The sequence below is a fragment of the Diabrotica virgifera genome, chromosome 8 (genome assembly GCF_917563875.1).
Source record: "Diabrotica virgifera virgifera chromosome 8, PGI_DIABVI_V3a".
In the NCBI taxonomy this organism is placed as follows: domain Eukaryota; kingdom Metazoa; phylum Arthropoda; class Insecta; order Coleoptera; family Chrysomelidae; genus Diabrotica; species Diabrotica virgifera.
Genome location: NC_065450.1, coordinates 64,598,608 through 64,613,332, shown reverse-complemented (window position 1 = coordinate 64,613,332; position 14,725 = coordinate 64,598,608). Strand labels below are relative to the sequence as shown.

At 35.6% G+C, this 14,725-nt stretch overlaps 2 protein-coding genes across 2 annotated transcripts in view; one reads left to right on the top strand and one right to left on the bottom strand.

The window, feature by feature from the left end:
* Positions 1 to 14,725, bottom strand: part of LOC114331767 (probable G-protein coupled receptor CG31760) — a 923,592-nt gene that overhangs the window by 648,070 nt on the left and 260,797 nt on the right. The window lies entirely within an intron of this gene.
* Positions 9,117 to 9,668, top strand: LOC126890617 (COX assembly mitochondrial protein 2 homolog). Its single transcript, XM_050659700.1, has one exon. The coding sequence runs from the start codon at positions 9,221 to 9,223 to the stop codon at positions 9,467 to 9,469; it is 249 nt and encodes an 82-aa protein (XP_050515657.1). The 5' UTR covers positions 9,117 to 9,220; the 3' UTR covers positions 9,470 to 9,668.

The following is a 14,725-nucleotide window of genomic DNA, read 5'->3' as shown; positions in this document are numbered from 1 at the left end:
TTTAGCTAAAAATTAAAGATTTTGTTTTCCCGCATTTAAAACCCGCATTTTCCGGGAAAAATTTTCGACGAAGTAAATCGGTAAAAACACGTCTCTATGCATAATTTAACTATGGTGAATTTTTATTTGGGTGTTTTTGGCGTAAAGTTAAAATCGTTGGAGTTATAGAGCAAAAATTGAAAAAAATTCGATTTTCGGGTGCATGCCTATATTATTGATATATACAATCATAAGATTCAATTCCAGCAATAAAATTGCTGGTAAATAACTTTTCCTTGTATTTTTCTAATTTGCCTAGAGTAATATGATAATCTGACGCCCTCGAGTAACTGCAAAAACCCCCGCTTGGGCTTCCTTGCCATATTAAGCGAAAATTATATAGTGAAATTTTGTTTTCGTTAACATTTTCATTTTGACTTTTATTTACTCACTTTTTGCTACTTGCATTTTATCCAAATGCCTTGATTTTTAGTAAACTCAATCAATTTAGTGCATATTCTTGGATCTCTCGATTTACCATCTTTCTAAATAAAGTTTTCAGTGCTCTCAAAGTGCTTTCAAAATAAAGCTCCTTTTTGTAAAAGGTCTCCTGAAATCAATATCGCGCTATAACATACTGATGTACAATGATACACTGATTTACAAGATATTCTCAGCAGGAAATTACACTATGTTGGTCGATATTGTTAGAGTCAGACTACACTTATGACAATTTGTAGTGTCTGGTTGCAGTTATATTAAATTTTTAAACTTTAGCTTTCAGATAAAACTGAAATAGTAAATCTCGAAGCGAATTCAAAAAATAAAAAATAATGTGGTGGGTGTACCACCACAATTTTAAAAAATTCCCTAGGCTCTTCTAGTTCAGGGGCCATCAATTATATTTCCTGAGGGTTCGTTTCGACAAACTATGACACTTCCAGGGTCCGGAGTTAACACTACCTGTCTGGTTGTTCCAATTCGGTAAACAAATCAGAAGGGTGCAGTGCGAAATTTTTAGGTAAAAATTTTTTAATAAATCCAAAACATCACCTTTTTTGCTCCCGAAAAGATGTTTTTAGCATTTTTGGGTCATCTTAAATAAAGAAGATTTTCTGTCATTTTTCTCAAAATTTGATAGATTTCAAGTTTTAAGCGATTTATAAACTGAAAAATGCGAAAATAACCATTTTCGAAGCTTGAATTCATGTGTAGATTATTATTTTTGTGGATGTCAAGTGCCTAAATTCAAGTTTAAACATTCAATTTCAAGATTCGGATGAGTTATCGGGGTTTATTTACATTTCGACTGTTTGTTTTTATTGGCCTATTTAATTAGCATACTGGCAATAAATAATTGAATAAATTGATAAATCATAAAGAAAAAAATTTGTTAATAACAAATTATAAAATTTTAATAAATGTGAAGTATTTGTTGGACTTTTTTGTATAAGTACGTATAATATGTACCTATAATAAGTGCGACAGAGACGTACCATAAATTGCGATGTGCGGAGACTTAAAAGTCGAGTGGACTCGCATAATTAACAATTAAAAAACAACGGTCTATATTAAAGTAAGTCCTGATTACTCGTTAGAATCTTGAAATTGATTTTATAAACTTCTATTTAGGCACTTGCCAACCCGAAAACTAATAATTTACATATGAGTTTTCAAACCTCGAAAATGCGTAGGTATTTTTACATTTTTCAGATTTTAAATCGCTTATAACTCGAAAATCATCAACTTTAAAAAAAATAACAAGAGACTTTTTTTTAAATACAATTTTCGGGTCTAAAATGTAATTTTGAATTTGTATAAAAATAATGTTTTGCCCGGCATCCCGGGCTCCGTCTCATTTGTTTAAGGGGACATTTTTGAACAGAAATCCATAAAAAAAAACCGAATCCGAAAATTTGTCATTTCTTACAAAATTAAATTATCAGTGAGAAAAATGACATTTTTTATTATGTACAACCTGTCTGAAGTTTGGAGTGAGTTTGATGCAACTGATTCTCATTGGGGAGTTGAGATATTCATCTGTTAGCTGAGATCTGTACTGATTTTTAATAAAGTTCATTCTTGATAAAGCGGCTTCGCACACATAAGTTGAGTCAAACATAATATATCATTTCATGGCCAAACGTTTTCAAAATTGTCAAACGCTATTATATTCTGAATTTAATGACGGTCCGCACAAAAGTAGCTCACGGTCCTGATGCGGACCGCGGTCCGCTAATTGGTGACCCCTCTTCAAGTTGACTAATTAAAATTTTTCAAAGTGCGTTTAATAGCTTGAAACCTTTCCTTTTGTTTTTAAGACAATTCTCATCGTTATTTCCCATTGGCCATCCACAGGTTGATAGTACTCTTTCTAAGCTAACAGATTGCACAAAAAATCGCAAAATTATCAAAAATTGACATTTATCGTTTTTCCCTCTGACCCTTTATTTGTTTACAAAGTTATTTTCATCAAAGCCATGCATCTAAACAAGTCTAGAGTCAACTTAAGAATTATATCAAAGTTAAAAGAAAAAAGTAAATGTGCAACGGGAAGCTAAATTTTAAAACTATCAAAAACATTTTAGTAACTTTTAAACAGCATTTTCGTCTATTTTTATTTCAATCAACTACCCGTTTACTTGTTTTCAGAGCTTCTGTTTCCATTGCATAACGAACTAACTCGTAATTAGATACTAATTTATAAGTTAGCAGCCAATTTCAAACTTTGTTAATATTTAATAAACACCGCAAAACCGCTTAACTTGGAAAGTGTAAATATTTCACCCCCAGCTCAAACCGAGGTGGTCGCTAACCACCTGTCAATTTTGAAAATGCTGCATATCTGTTTATGAAACATTTCTAAGATATCAGCGAATTTTTTACACGTCTGGTACTTATTTTGTAAAATGGAGTCGTGAATATTGAATATGATTTATATGTACATAATCCCCCGTCAAAAAGTCTTTTTACATCAGCGCCTGAATAATGTGGATCACCTATGACTGGAATAAAAAAGAGAGTGGATTTGAAGACTATCTTAAAAAGTAAAAAAGGATATTATTATGAGATATGGAGGTATATTGTATAGATACAAAAAAAGGTATCTATACACGAGAGATATGATTCTTTTATTTGAAATTTTTCAAATGTGATGCTTATTCAAATTGAAATTTTTAGCTAGCATAAAGCCGTTTAACACGGTCTTTGTCACATATGGTATGAATGAATTACAATAGATATTATTAAGAAATGGTCCAGCCGGAATCTGTTTTCAATTGGCAATTTCTATATAGCCCGGTAAATGACCGTTTTGGAGTGTTATTTTCCGGGGCAACTCCGAATGGCATGAAAATTTGGATTTTGGTTCTACTTACCCTCCACTTCAAAGTTGAATTTGTGCCCTTGGTTGATTTTACTTGAGGGGTGACAGTCACCCCTTCTCGGGGGTGAAAAAATATACGTTCAAGATAAGCCCGGAATGGATAAATTGACTGATTATAAGCAACTTTCGTTTTATAGAGTTTTTTATATGACTCAATACTTTTCGAATAACTTGCGATTGAAAATGTTTATTTTTCGACAAAAAAAACTACATTTTCAGCCGGTTTCCCGCAAATAACTCAAACAGTAAATATTTTATTGAAAAAAAATATTCTTAGCAAAAGTGTAGCTTATAAAAAAAACAAAAAAAATGGTGTATAAAAAAGTTGTAGCTCATGAAAAATACGTTCTGTATGTATGTATTACACCGTTCTTAGGCGTCAACGCCCTTCGGTAGGGTTCTATGGGGGAGTATCACCGAGCTGCAAGCCCTTATCCCTTGCCGTACTGCTCCCTCATAGGTCGATCAGATGCCCGCATATTCCATTCTAAGCGTCAGATTCATATTTAGAATTTTATACTGGCGCGTTAGCCTTTTTGTTTTTCCGTTCTTATTCGTCTAATTCCAAATCAAATATTTCAACCTGAAATCACCGAAAAATTACGCAATTTTCGGGAAAAACTTATTAATTAACATTTTTTAAAGTGTTTAAACAAATCTTTTTTTTTATGTTTTACAAAAGTTTCTAGCATCAAAAATAAACGAGTTACGCTGAAAAAAAAAAGTTGGAACCTTTTTTTTGGTAAAAAAAATCGTGAAAATCTCCCTCTATTTAGAACCCTAAATAAGATTAATCGTTACCGCTTTACCATTTACTTTAAATGTATGTGTATGTTTTACATGATCTGTAAGCTTGACCGGTTTGAAGCATTTATTAAAAAAAAATTGGTTTTATAGTAAAAAAAGTTTTTCTAGCAATTTTGGAAAAATTTTCTTCTTTCAAAATAACTTAAGTAACTAAATAACTAATAACTAATAAGTATTAGTGACAAGAAAGATTAAAAAAATGTAGGTTTTGCTGTTATAAATATGATAGCTTCATTTTGTTTTTCTATAAGACAAAATATGGTTAAGATATCTATTGGCGTTGTCGATTTGCGAATCAACTGGTAACATCCACTCGCTTAAATTGGAAAATACTCAAAAATCGGTGCCGTTTTACGGTGACTAAGCGCTGGTTTCCTCGAAAGCGGTGCCAACAACCTCCGATCGTAACACTGCGATGAATGACATCATAAAAAACTGTACCATGCAAAATAATAGCGTTGGTTTCCAAGGATGCGTTGGAAGCCACCACTTGCTGAGCTTGCACATTCCATTGTCCCAGTGAAGAACCTTGAATTTTTCACCGTAATCTGACGTAATTCATCGCAGTGCTACGGTCGCTGTTAGTCGGTGCCGCTTTCGAGGAAACCCAGGCTTTACCGTCTTTCGGATGCGACGCGACGTTACATGTTCTATCCCTTGAACGACTAGTCATGATCTTTATCGATAACCGATATGATCAAGACATCAAGATATAGTAATAATATGATCGCATTTATGCAGTTATATATTGTGACTACGTAACTGCAATAATTGTTGATAGCTTGATGCTGATTTTTTTGCAACGAAAAAATGTGAGAACAATGACATTTCCACAGAAAGACGAATTCGACGTCAAAAACGAACGGATGTTGAGTAAGCTACCGATACAAAACTCAGACTTCGAGCCAAACTTCAAAAGAATATGTTAAAAAATGTTTTGACCAAACGCCGTTCGTGATGTGGCTTTATTATTCAAGGTTGTGCAGACACACACTTTGCTTTTTGCGAACAGTGAACCGCTCAAATTAGCTGTTTCAACAGTCTGTGACTTTTACCATGAAGAGGTATCAGAAGCAGACCTCCTGCTAGAAATACCAAAGCTCAGAAGACATTTACAAGTGGCCAATATTACAGCCTCAAAATGGTTTGCTGTAGACTTTTCATTGTAGAAGTTCATTCTGGAATGGTATTTCATGGAATCCCTCCCAAACTTTATGGTCGCATTAAAATTGTTTATGACCATTTATGTATCGGTTGCTTCATATCAAACGGTGTAGATACAGAATTTTGCGGCAATGTGTTTTAAATGCATTCATTTTTTTCGTATCCTGAGAAAATTAAGAAGTATTTTTGAAAAATTTACATGCAGAAGTCCGAAAGTCCCTTAGAATAACCAAAAAGTTTCTTTTGAACGAGATATTTGAAATTAAAAATCAAACTAAATTTTCTCTTTTTTTCACCCCTATAACTTATTAAAATAAACAGAAATTTTCACGCACTTTTGGCCCGAGGTGATAATGCAATCTCTCATTCAGCGTTTAAATTTTTCAAAAATATTGGATCTCAGGGTTCGAAAAAAAATGAATGCATTTTAAACACATTGGCGCGAAATTTTGCGCCTACGCCCTTAGCTATAATTCTTTCATTATTCAAAACATACGTTAATTGGATTTTCGTTGATTTTAACAATCTTTATTTTTAGGATTTGGGGTGACACCATTAATTACCGCCCCGGGTGTCACCTACGCCACTGCCTATATGTACTTATAATAGTAAAATTTGGAGGGAGGAAATAAACGGACGTATGCTTCTCCGATAGTCATTACAGGTGACGTAATAGTGACAGACGACGTTACAGCGCCACTTTGGCCAATAATTTTAAATGGGAGCTTACGGCAAGCCATATCTCGTTTGATAGCTATTGAAAATACCAATACCAATCATACTAATTTTGATTATTAACGTTCAACCGACCGCCTATGGTTATTTGTCAAAAAAGTTTTTCAATTCTCCAGTTGTTTTTACGTCAACGTCAACTTTTTTGACAAATAAACATAGGTGGACGTTTGAATCTTTATTAATTAAATTGCGAAATTATAATTTTATTATTTTTATTTAATTTATTCATCAAAATCAACGAAAACACAAACAAAATTAACATGATTAAATACATATTTTCAATACCTATCTTAAATGATATAAGTATCACTTGTCATAAGGTCCCATTTAATTATTATCGGTTAAAATGATCGTATCAAAAGATACGACGTGAGGAGCGGACTTTTGACTAGCACTGTATAATCTTTTTGAAAACATATTAGCAGTGAAACTTTACGATTATATAAAAAAACTTAAAAAGAGTACCGAATATTTTTGAAGTTAGTTTTTCCTTTTCAAATTGACAAATTATTAAGTATCTTGTAAATAAAGCTTTATAGACGAGGGCATTTAGCAAAAAATAAATAAATTTTTAAATACAGTACATAGAGACTTGCAGTTTTTTGCATTATGTTCGTGATGACGACAGGAAAAAAGTCTACTATTCAAAAATGGGTGGAAATGCATAATTGCACTGTAAAGTGCATAAAATGCATCCAAAATTTCATAAATATAAAAATAAAGTCACTAAGGAACAAAATTTATTATTTGGCGGGGTTTTGGGGTCACTGAATAAGATTACGCAATCAGAACTGACCCCCAGATCACCTGGTGCCCAAGGTCAGTGTAAGAGACGTCATCTTCTAGAGTTTCGATGGTTTTCAGCATTAAATCGATGCAAACGGATTACTACCGGGTTTTAGGGGTCACTAAGTACTAATATGCCATCAGAATTTACCTCCGGAGTACCTGGTGTCCAGGGTCGCTACTAAAGCACGTCATCTTTTGGAGTTTCGAGGGATTTCGACACTAAATTGATGCAACTGGACTATTCGGGGGGTTTTTGAGGTGGCTAAACACGAATATGCCATCAGAACAGACCTCTGGATCACCTGGTGCCCAAATTCACTGCAAGGGACGTCATCTTCTGGACTTTCGAGGGCTTTCGGTATTAAATTGGTGCAAGCGGATTACTCGGGGATTTTTGAGGTCGCCAAACACGAATATGCCATCAGAATAGACCACCGGATTACCTGGTGCCCAAGGTCACTACAAGGGACGTCATCTTCTGGAGTTTCGAGTGCTTTCGGTATTAAATTGATGCAAACGGATTACTTACGGGTTTTTTGGGTCGCTAAACACGAATATGCCATCAATTGAATTCCGGGGTACCTGGTGCCCAGGGTCGCTACTAGTTTACATCATCTTCTGGGGTTTCGAGGGTTTTCGAAAACTATCGAAACTACAGAAGATAACGTGCCTTAGACACCAGGTGCTCCGGTGTCTCTTCTGAGGGCGTATTTATGTTCAGAAACCCCCAAAACCCATGAGTAATCCATTTGCATCAATTAAGTACCGAAATCCCTCGAAACTTCAGAAGATGACGTGCCCGTGGTACCAGGTGCTCTGGTGTCTGTTCTGATGACGCAATGGTGTTCAACAACGCCAAAATCTGATTAGTAAGTAATCTGTTTGCATCAATTGAATGCCTAAAACCCTCGGAACTTCAGAAGATTACCTGCCTTAAGCACCAGGTGCTCCGAGGGTGAGATCTGATGGCATATTCGCATTCAGCAACCCCAAAAACCTATGAGTAATCCGTTTGCATCAATTTGGTACCGAAGACTCTCGAAGCTCAAGAAGATGACGCCCCTAGTAATAACCTTGGACACAAGGTTCTCCGGGATTCGCTTCTGATGGTATATTCGTATTTAGCGACCTCAAGAACCCCTCAGTAATCCATTCGCATCAATTTAATGCCGAAATTTCTCGAAACTCCAGCAGATGACGTCCCTTGCAGTCACACTGGGCACCAGGTGCTCCGTGGGTCTGTTCTAATGGTATATTCGTGTTGAGCGACTTCAAAAACCCTCCGAGTAATCCATTTGCATTTATTTTATGCCGGAAACTCCATAAGATAACGTGCTCTATTAGAGATCCTAGTCGCCAGATACTCCGGAGTTCAATTCTGATATCATATTCGTGTTTAGCAACCCCAAAAACACGTAAGTAATCCGTTTGCATCAATTTAATACCGGAAGCCCTCGAAACTCCAGAAGATGACGTCCCTTGCAGTAACCTTGGGCACCAGGTGATCGAGAGGTCTGTTCTGATGGCATATTCGTGTTTAACGACTCAGAAACCCCCGAGTAAGCCATTTTTATCAATTTAATGCCGAAATATCTCAAACTCCAGAAGAGGACGCCGCTTGCAGTGAGCTTGGGCTCCAGGTGCACAGAGAGTCGGTGTTGATGGCATATTCGTGTTTAACCACCTCAAAAACCCCCCGAATAGTCCAGTTACATCAATTTAGTGCCGAAATCCGTCGAAATTTCAGAAGATGACGTGCCTTACTAGCGACCCTGGGCACCAGGTGCCCGCAGGTCAATTCTGATATCATATTCATATTTAGGCGACCCCTAAAACCCGCGAGTAATCCGTTTGCATCGATTTAATGCAGAGAACCATCGAAACTCTAGAAGATGACGTCTCTTGCCGTGATCTTGGGCACCAGGTGATCCGTGGATCAGTTCTGATGGCGTAATCGTATTCAGTGACCCAAAAAATCCCCAAATAATAAATTTTGTTCCTTAGTATACTGATTTTTACTTTATTTTTCTATTTCTGCAATTTTGGATGCATTTTATGCACTTTACAATGCAATTATGAATTTCCACCCATTTTTGAATAGTAGACTTTTTTCCTGACGTCATCCTGAACATAATGCAAAAAACTGAAAGTCTCTATGTGCTGTATTTAAAAATTTATTTATTCGGGTGTTTTTAGTGCTAAATGCCCTGGTCTATTATATTTCAACATTCAGCCAATACAAATGTGAACTCTGCTTTATATTTTGACATTAACACAAATCTAACTTCACCCGTAGAACTTTTTAGTGGCAATTTTGCTTGAAGCAACTTCGAAACAAACTGTTGTTGAAATACATGCATTATGCATACGGATCTCTCAGCACATTTGCATACTGAGAGATGCAACCGAATCATTGAGATGCTCAGAAAGTGTCACGCTGACTACCCTTTTAGAAAGTTTTTCGGTGAATGCAACAGTGTGGATAGTCTTATGAACGCGTGCTTGAAGCAAGAAAGACTGGCTAGAAGGGATAAGAACATGGAAAAATCGAAAGAGATGAAAAGAAAGTTGCGAGAGATGATTTTAGATGAATTGGAGGAAGAAAGTTAATAATGTCAGGAAGTAATGTTATCTTTTTCAATAATGTAGTCGAAATTGTGCTTAAAAGTATTAATGACACCAATTTATGTATGTATTTTGTTATATTATTAAGTATTGTAATATAACTTGCTAGAATATTTAGGAATTTTGTTATAAATTATGTTATTTTTAAGCGTTATTTATATTATATAACTTCAATTATCGGAAACGTAAGTTTTATTTCATTTTTTTCCTGTGACCCTTAATTGCTTTTCTTTAGATATTTCTGTCGTGCTTGTGTCACTAAAACCAGCATACAGGGGTAGGCATAAGTCAGTTAACCACTGTCTGATGTGGTTCAAAAATAGTAGCGACGTGGCAACGCACAGTCTTCAAAATTGAAGGAAACGTGATCGTAAGTACAAAAAAAAATAAATCTGATAATGCCGAAATTAAGGGGTTTGTTTGTACTACTCATGATGCAACTTCTCAGCAAAAATTGATTTTTTATGTTTGTTAAGGCCAGATCTATTAATGATCAAAAGTACAAAATTCAATATAATTTTATACATCAAATTTAAATCCTCAGAGGCTGCCTTTTACTTTGATTATTACTTCATTTATGTGGATAGCTAATATAAAAGTAATTATTTGAGATAAAAGTACATACTTTAAAGATTAAAATAGCATAGTTAGCTTCACGGAAAGCTGATTTTGATTGTGATATAATCGGCTGTCTAAAAACCTATACAATTTTTGATAAAATTAATGTTTGACAACATATTACGTTTATTGTGCCATCTTGTGCCACATTAAATCCTTCACTAAATGAAAGATTACAATGTAAGGAATAAAACAAGCTGAAAATGCGAGCATTATCATAACGAAAACTTTGTTTATTTACGTATTTAAATTCATAATAGGAAAATTTCTATTATGAAAAGCTATTTAGTATTAAAAGCTATGTTTTAATAAGCAATTATATCCTAATTTAAATATTGTGAACTATAAAGGTACTCTACTCTCGAGCGAAATTTATATTTTTGACATACCTCGAATAAAATTGATACAATTTGATATATGATATCGGTATTCGTAAAATGATATTGGTATTCGTAATTTGAGAAAAAATTTCAAATATTTTTTTTTATCTTTATAAGGATGTACAAGTAATTACATATTAGAACATAGTTTTTAACTCCAAACAACTTTTTATAATAACACTTTTCAATATTGTGAAAAATAAAGACACTTTAATATTGATCGAACTTCATATTTTTTGACATACCTACCTCGTATAATACAGATTCGATATCTAATAAAAATAAATAAATACAAAATAAAAAGTTTTCCTTGAAAATAGTGAAGTGTAATTTAACAATATAACATAAATACATAAAATTTGTTTCTCTGACATTTCAATTTTATGTTGACGTTTAGTTGCGTCAAACGAAAACAAAGTAGACTTGACGTTTCTATGTCGGAAGAAAATGACAATTTAAAGGAGGCTTGTGACGTCACAATGACGACTTTGAGGCCGGATATCTCGAAGATGGTTAGAGATATCGAAATGCCGTTTTCAGATTTGGATTCAGAAGACAAAACAACATAGAAATCCATCGCTAGTTGGCCTCTAGATATTTCAGGAGCGGCAACGCAATAACACACATACTTTTGCGAATTTATAAACGAAAAGTTTTCGTTGAAAATATATAAGACAAATTGCGCAAAGGTGCGCAACTGAGTACATTGCGCATAAGTTTGCATCGAGCGCCACGCGCATGTGGTATGAATTTATAATTGCACTCGTACGTATTGTTTACATGTATGTCAAACACATGTTATTTGTTAGGGTTACGAAAAGAGATTTTAGCTTTGATGAAGTAGTGCTATTCCTCAATAGAGAATATACTCTCTATGTAAATAACATACTCCTCAGTCCTAACGATAAAATCATTAATTTTCGAGATATTTGAACTTAAAGAAGTAGGTAACGGCACAGATATTTTGATTAATGTATTGTGCTGCTGAATTTTTAATTTGAAATATCTCGAAAACTTATGCTTTTATCATTATGAATGAATAATATACTCTTCAGCCTTAACGATAAAATCATTGATTTTAGAGATATTTGAAGTTTCAAATTAAGCGGCACAATACATTAATCAAATATCTGTGCCGTTAAACGTTTAACTTCAAATATCTCGAAAACTAATGACTTTATAGTTGCGAATGAAGTGTATGTTATTTACATAGAGAGTATTGGAGAATCGAAAAGTTGCGCTAAAATGGCATTTCCGCCAGTGGCGTAGAATTTGGGAAGGGTCAACCATTCACTGTCCCCTGTCGTACGCCTTTGGTAATAGCCAGAAACGTTTGTTTAACATAATTTTATAGGGTGTACAGTACCTACACTTTGTGCAAAGTATGAAAAGGATACGTCGAAAAGTTTTAAACCACTGAGCAAAAATAGTTTTTTAATTTTTAAATAAAACACCCTGTAACTCTGTAAGGGGCCACATTTTATTTAAGTGATTTGGGTTAAATCCTAATATTTTGAGGTCTAAAATTTACAATTCAAAGATTGGACATTCTTAATGAAACTTCCTGTATAACGATATTTTTTAACTGATTCACCCCCTAATGAAGGGATGAAAACTAAAAAACAATCCCTATTATACATCTACTCGTTATACGGTATAATACCTCAAATATTCCAAGTTTTCAGCGAGATAACGTTTACAGTTTAAACAAATTTAGTTTCGATCATGTTTTGACCAATTTTGAACATTGTGCAACGGCGCTTGCCTTACCGAATTAGTGCGATGAGAGATGGGGAGTGTGGCATATAATATGTTGTTCATCGTGTTCGGCGTGTTCTCTTCGCCATGGCAGTCCAATCCCATGTAAAGCACACTACAGATGAACGAACCTGTCTATTGACTTCGCACCTACGTTATCATGCAGATTAGCAGATGATATTTAATGAATTCACCACGAAGTATCCAAATAGGCCTGTTCCTACAAGGCAGATTGTTTACACGTTCAAACTAAACGGACAGATTAACCGACATAATTGTGTTTACTGGACAGATGAACACCCTCACGAAATCATTGCTCATGAGTTAAATCTTCATGGAGAAACAGTGCGGGCTGAGATTCACTCCGGTGGTCTAGTTGGTCGTATGGTAGATTTAAAGGATCCTTTTGAAAATAACCCAGAGTTTGCCGGTATTCACTAGTTTCACCAAGACGGCGCTCCGCAGCACTTTGGACTTGAAATTTCGCGAATACCTGAATGCCGAGTGTGTCTTGTGGGTAGGGAGAATAGGAAGAATTGAGTGGCCAGCACGGTCCCCTGACCTAACTCCATGGGATTTTGCTCTGTGGAAGTACTTGAAAATAAAGTGTTCACCACCCGATTACGTGATATTGACATATTCATAGTAGGAGATGCAACCGAATCATTGAGATGCTCAGAAAGTGTTATGCCCAATACCATTTTAGAAAGTTTTTCGGTGAATGCAACAGCATGGACAGTCTTAAGAACGGTCTAAGGACGGTCCTCGGAAGCCAAGATCCAACAAAGGAGAACATACAATATCAGACTGTGGAGCCTAGACGAGTGAACAGAACAAGTCTACTGCGAGGGACATGCCTCTACAGAACTGTGTTGACGGCAGCTTTGTGGGCCATCACTGTATGTGTTTCGCTGCATGTGTTGCCAGTGAAAAGAAAAGAGCTATTTGAGAGAAGAGACCTAGAACTTACTATGGCCGAGAGAAGCCAGGAAAGGGAAAGTTCAATTGAAAGATGGCAAGAAAAATGGAACAACACGATGTTGCACAGTGGAAAAAATGCTGCTCCCGAACCTAAGAGATTTGATAGGCTGTGATAACAGGCAACAGGATTATTTCCTAACGCAGGGGCTCACAGGACACGGGTGTTTTAGGGCCTACCCCTCTACTGTGAAACTAGAATGCAACAGAAATTATTGAGAGAATGATTGAAAATAAAGCAGGATGGACCAGTATACACAAATAAATCCATGCAGTGATCAAGAAGAACGAAGAGGAAGAAAGACAACTGTACCAACGATAAAGGTAAAAGAGAAAGACGTTGTAAGTTGAAGGTAGAGGGAACACATTTTGATAAGAGGTCAATTATTAGTGAATCAGATTGTGTGAGCCAGACTGTTAGGAGGCAGGAAATGCCCAACTGGGAATGATGCCGTTCTGGGAGCGATGGTGGCCATCCACGCTATACTTAAAACGAAGTTCCCTAAAAAAAATCATGTCAAAAATCATATAACAAAAAGTCATCAAATTCTGGGACTAATAAAGGGGAAACACGGGAAAGGAAAAGGCCTCCTTGCTGACAGTTTGTGGATGAATACAGGTAGTGCTTCCTAAGCGATGTTGGCTTCCAGACACCCCCTTTATAAAGATGAAAATAAAAGGCTGTGGGGCCTCTCCGATCGTTGTCACACGAACTCCCTACTGTTTAAGGCAATTTTTTTTTCGGAATTGGTTCTTGGTTATTATTTCTTGGCGTTGCCTTATGGGAAGGTTAGAAGTTTCGTGTTTACTGTGTACCAAAAGAGAAGTGATTGAATGAGAAATTGGTCTATTCCACGGAGAAGTGTTTGGGATTGGAAAGGAAAGTGTTTTTGTAAGGTCTATGGTTTTTCTTAGAGTTGATTTATGGACGTCTATGATTGATCGAATCCTTCGTGGAGTCTCCGAATGCGTCGTTGAGGTAATTTAACGATAAACTTGATTGGACAGATTTGTAGATACTGAAGCAAAGTAAGATTGTAGAAAGATACTCTTGTCTAATTAACAGAGCTATTTCATTAGCCTCGCAGTAAAGGATCTCTATGGGACTAGATTTGAAAGCACCTAAGCAAAGACGAATGACGAAAGTAGAAGCACAGAGCTCGGTAGTTTTAAGTCAAATTTTGATACAGATATGTATATGAAGCTACCGTTGTCCCATTTTAAGTTGTTTACAGTTTTGATGACCTTACCCCATGCAGTCCCGGATTAAGAATCTTGAGGCCCCTAGGTAACCCAAGCTATGAGGCCCCTTAAGATCTCCACCTTCTCCCTCCAAAACCACCTCGGTAAACCCCTCCATCTCCATCCTCCATCTGCAGTTTTAAGTTCAATCTCTTCTCTTTGTAATTATTTACTGACAGTGTTGATGAGTTCTAAAATGTTACCCAAAACTCATTCATTACGACTGTTTCTTTTTTTGACATTTCTTTCAACAAACACTTAGCCT

What these genes read in the sequence shown, in the direction of transcription:
- LOC126890617 (XM_050659700.1), top strand. Translation starts at nt 9,221, where the DNA reads ATGCATACGGATCTCTCAGCACATTTGCATACTGAGAGATGCAACCGA.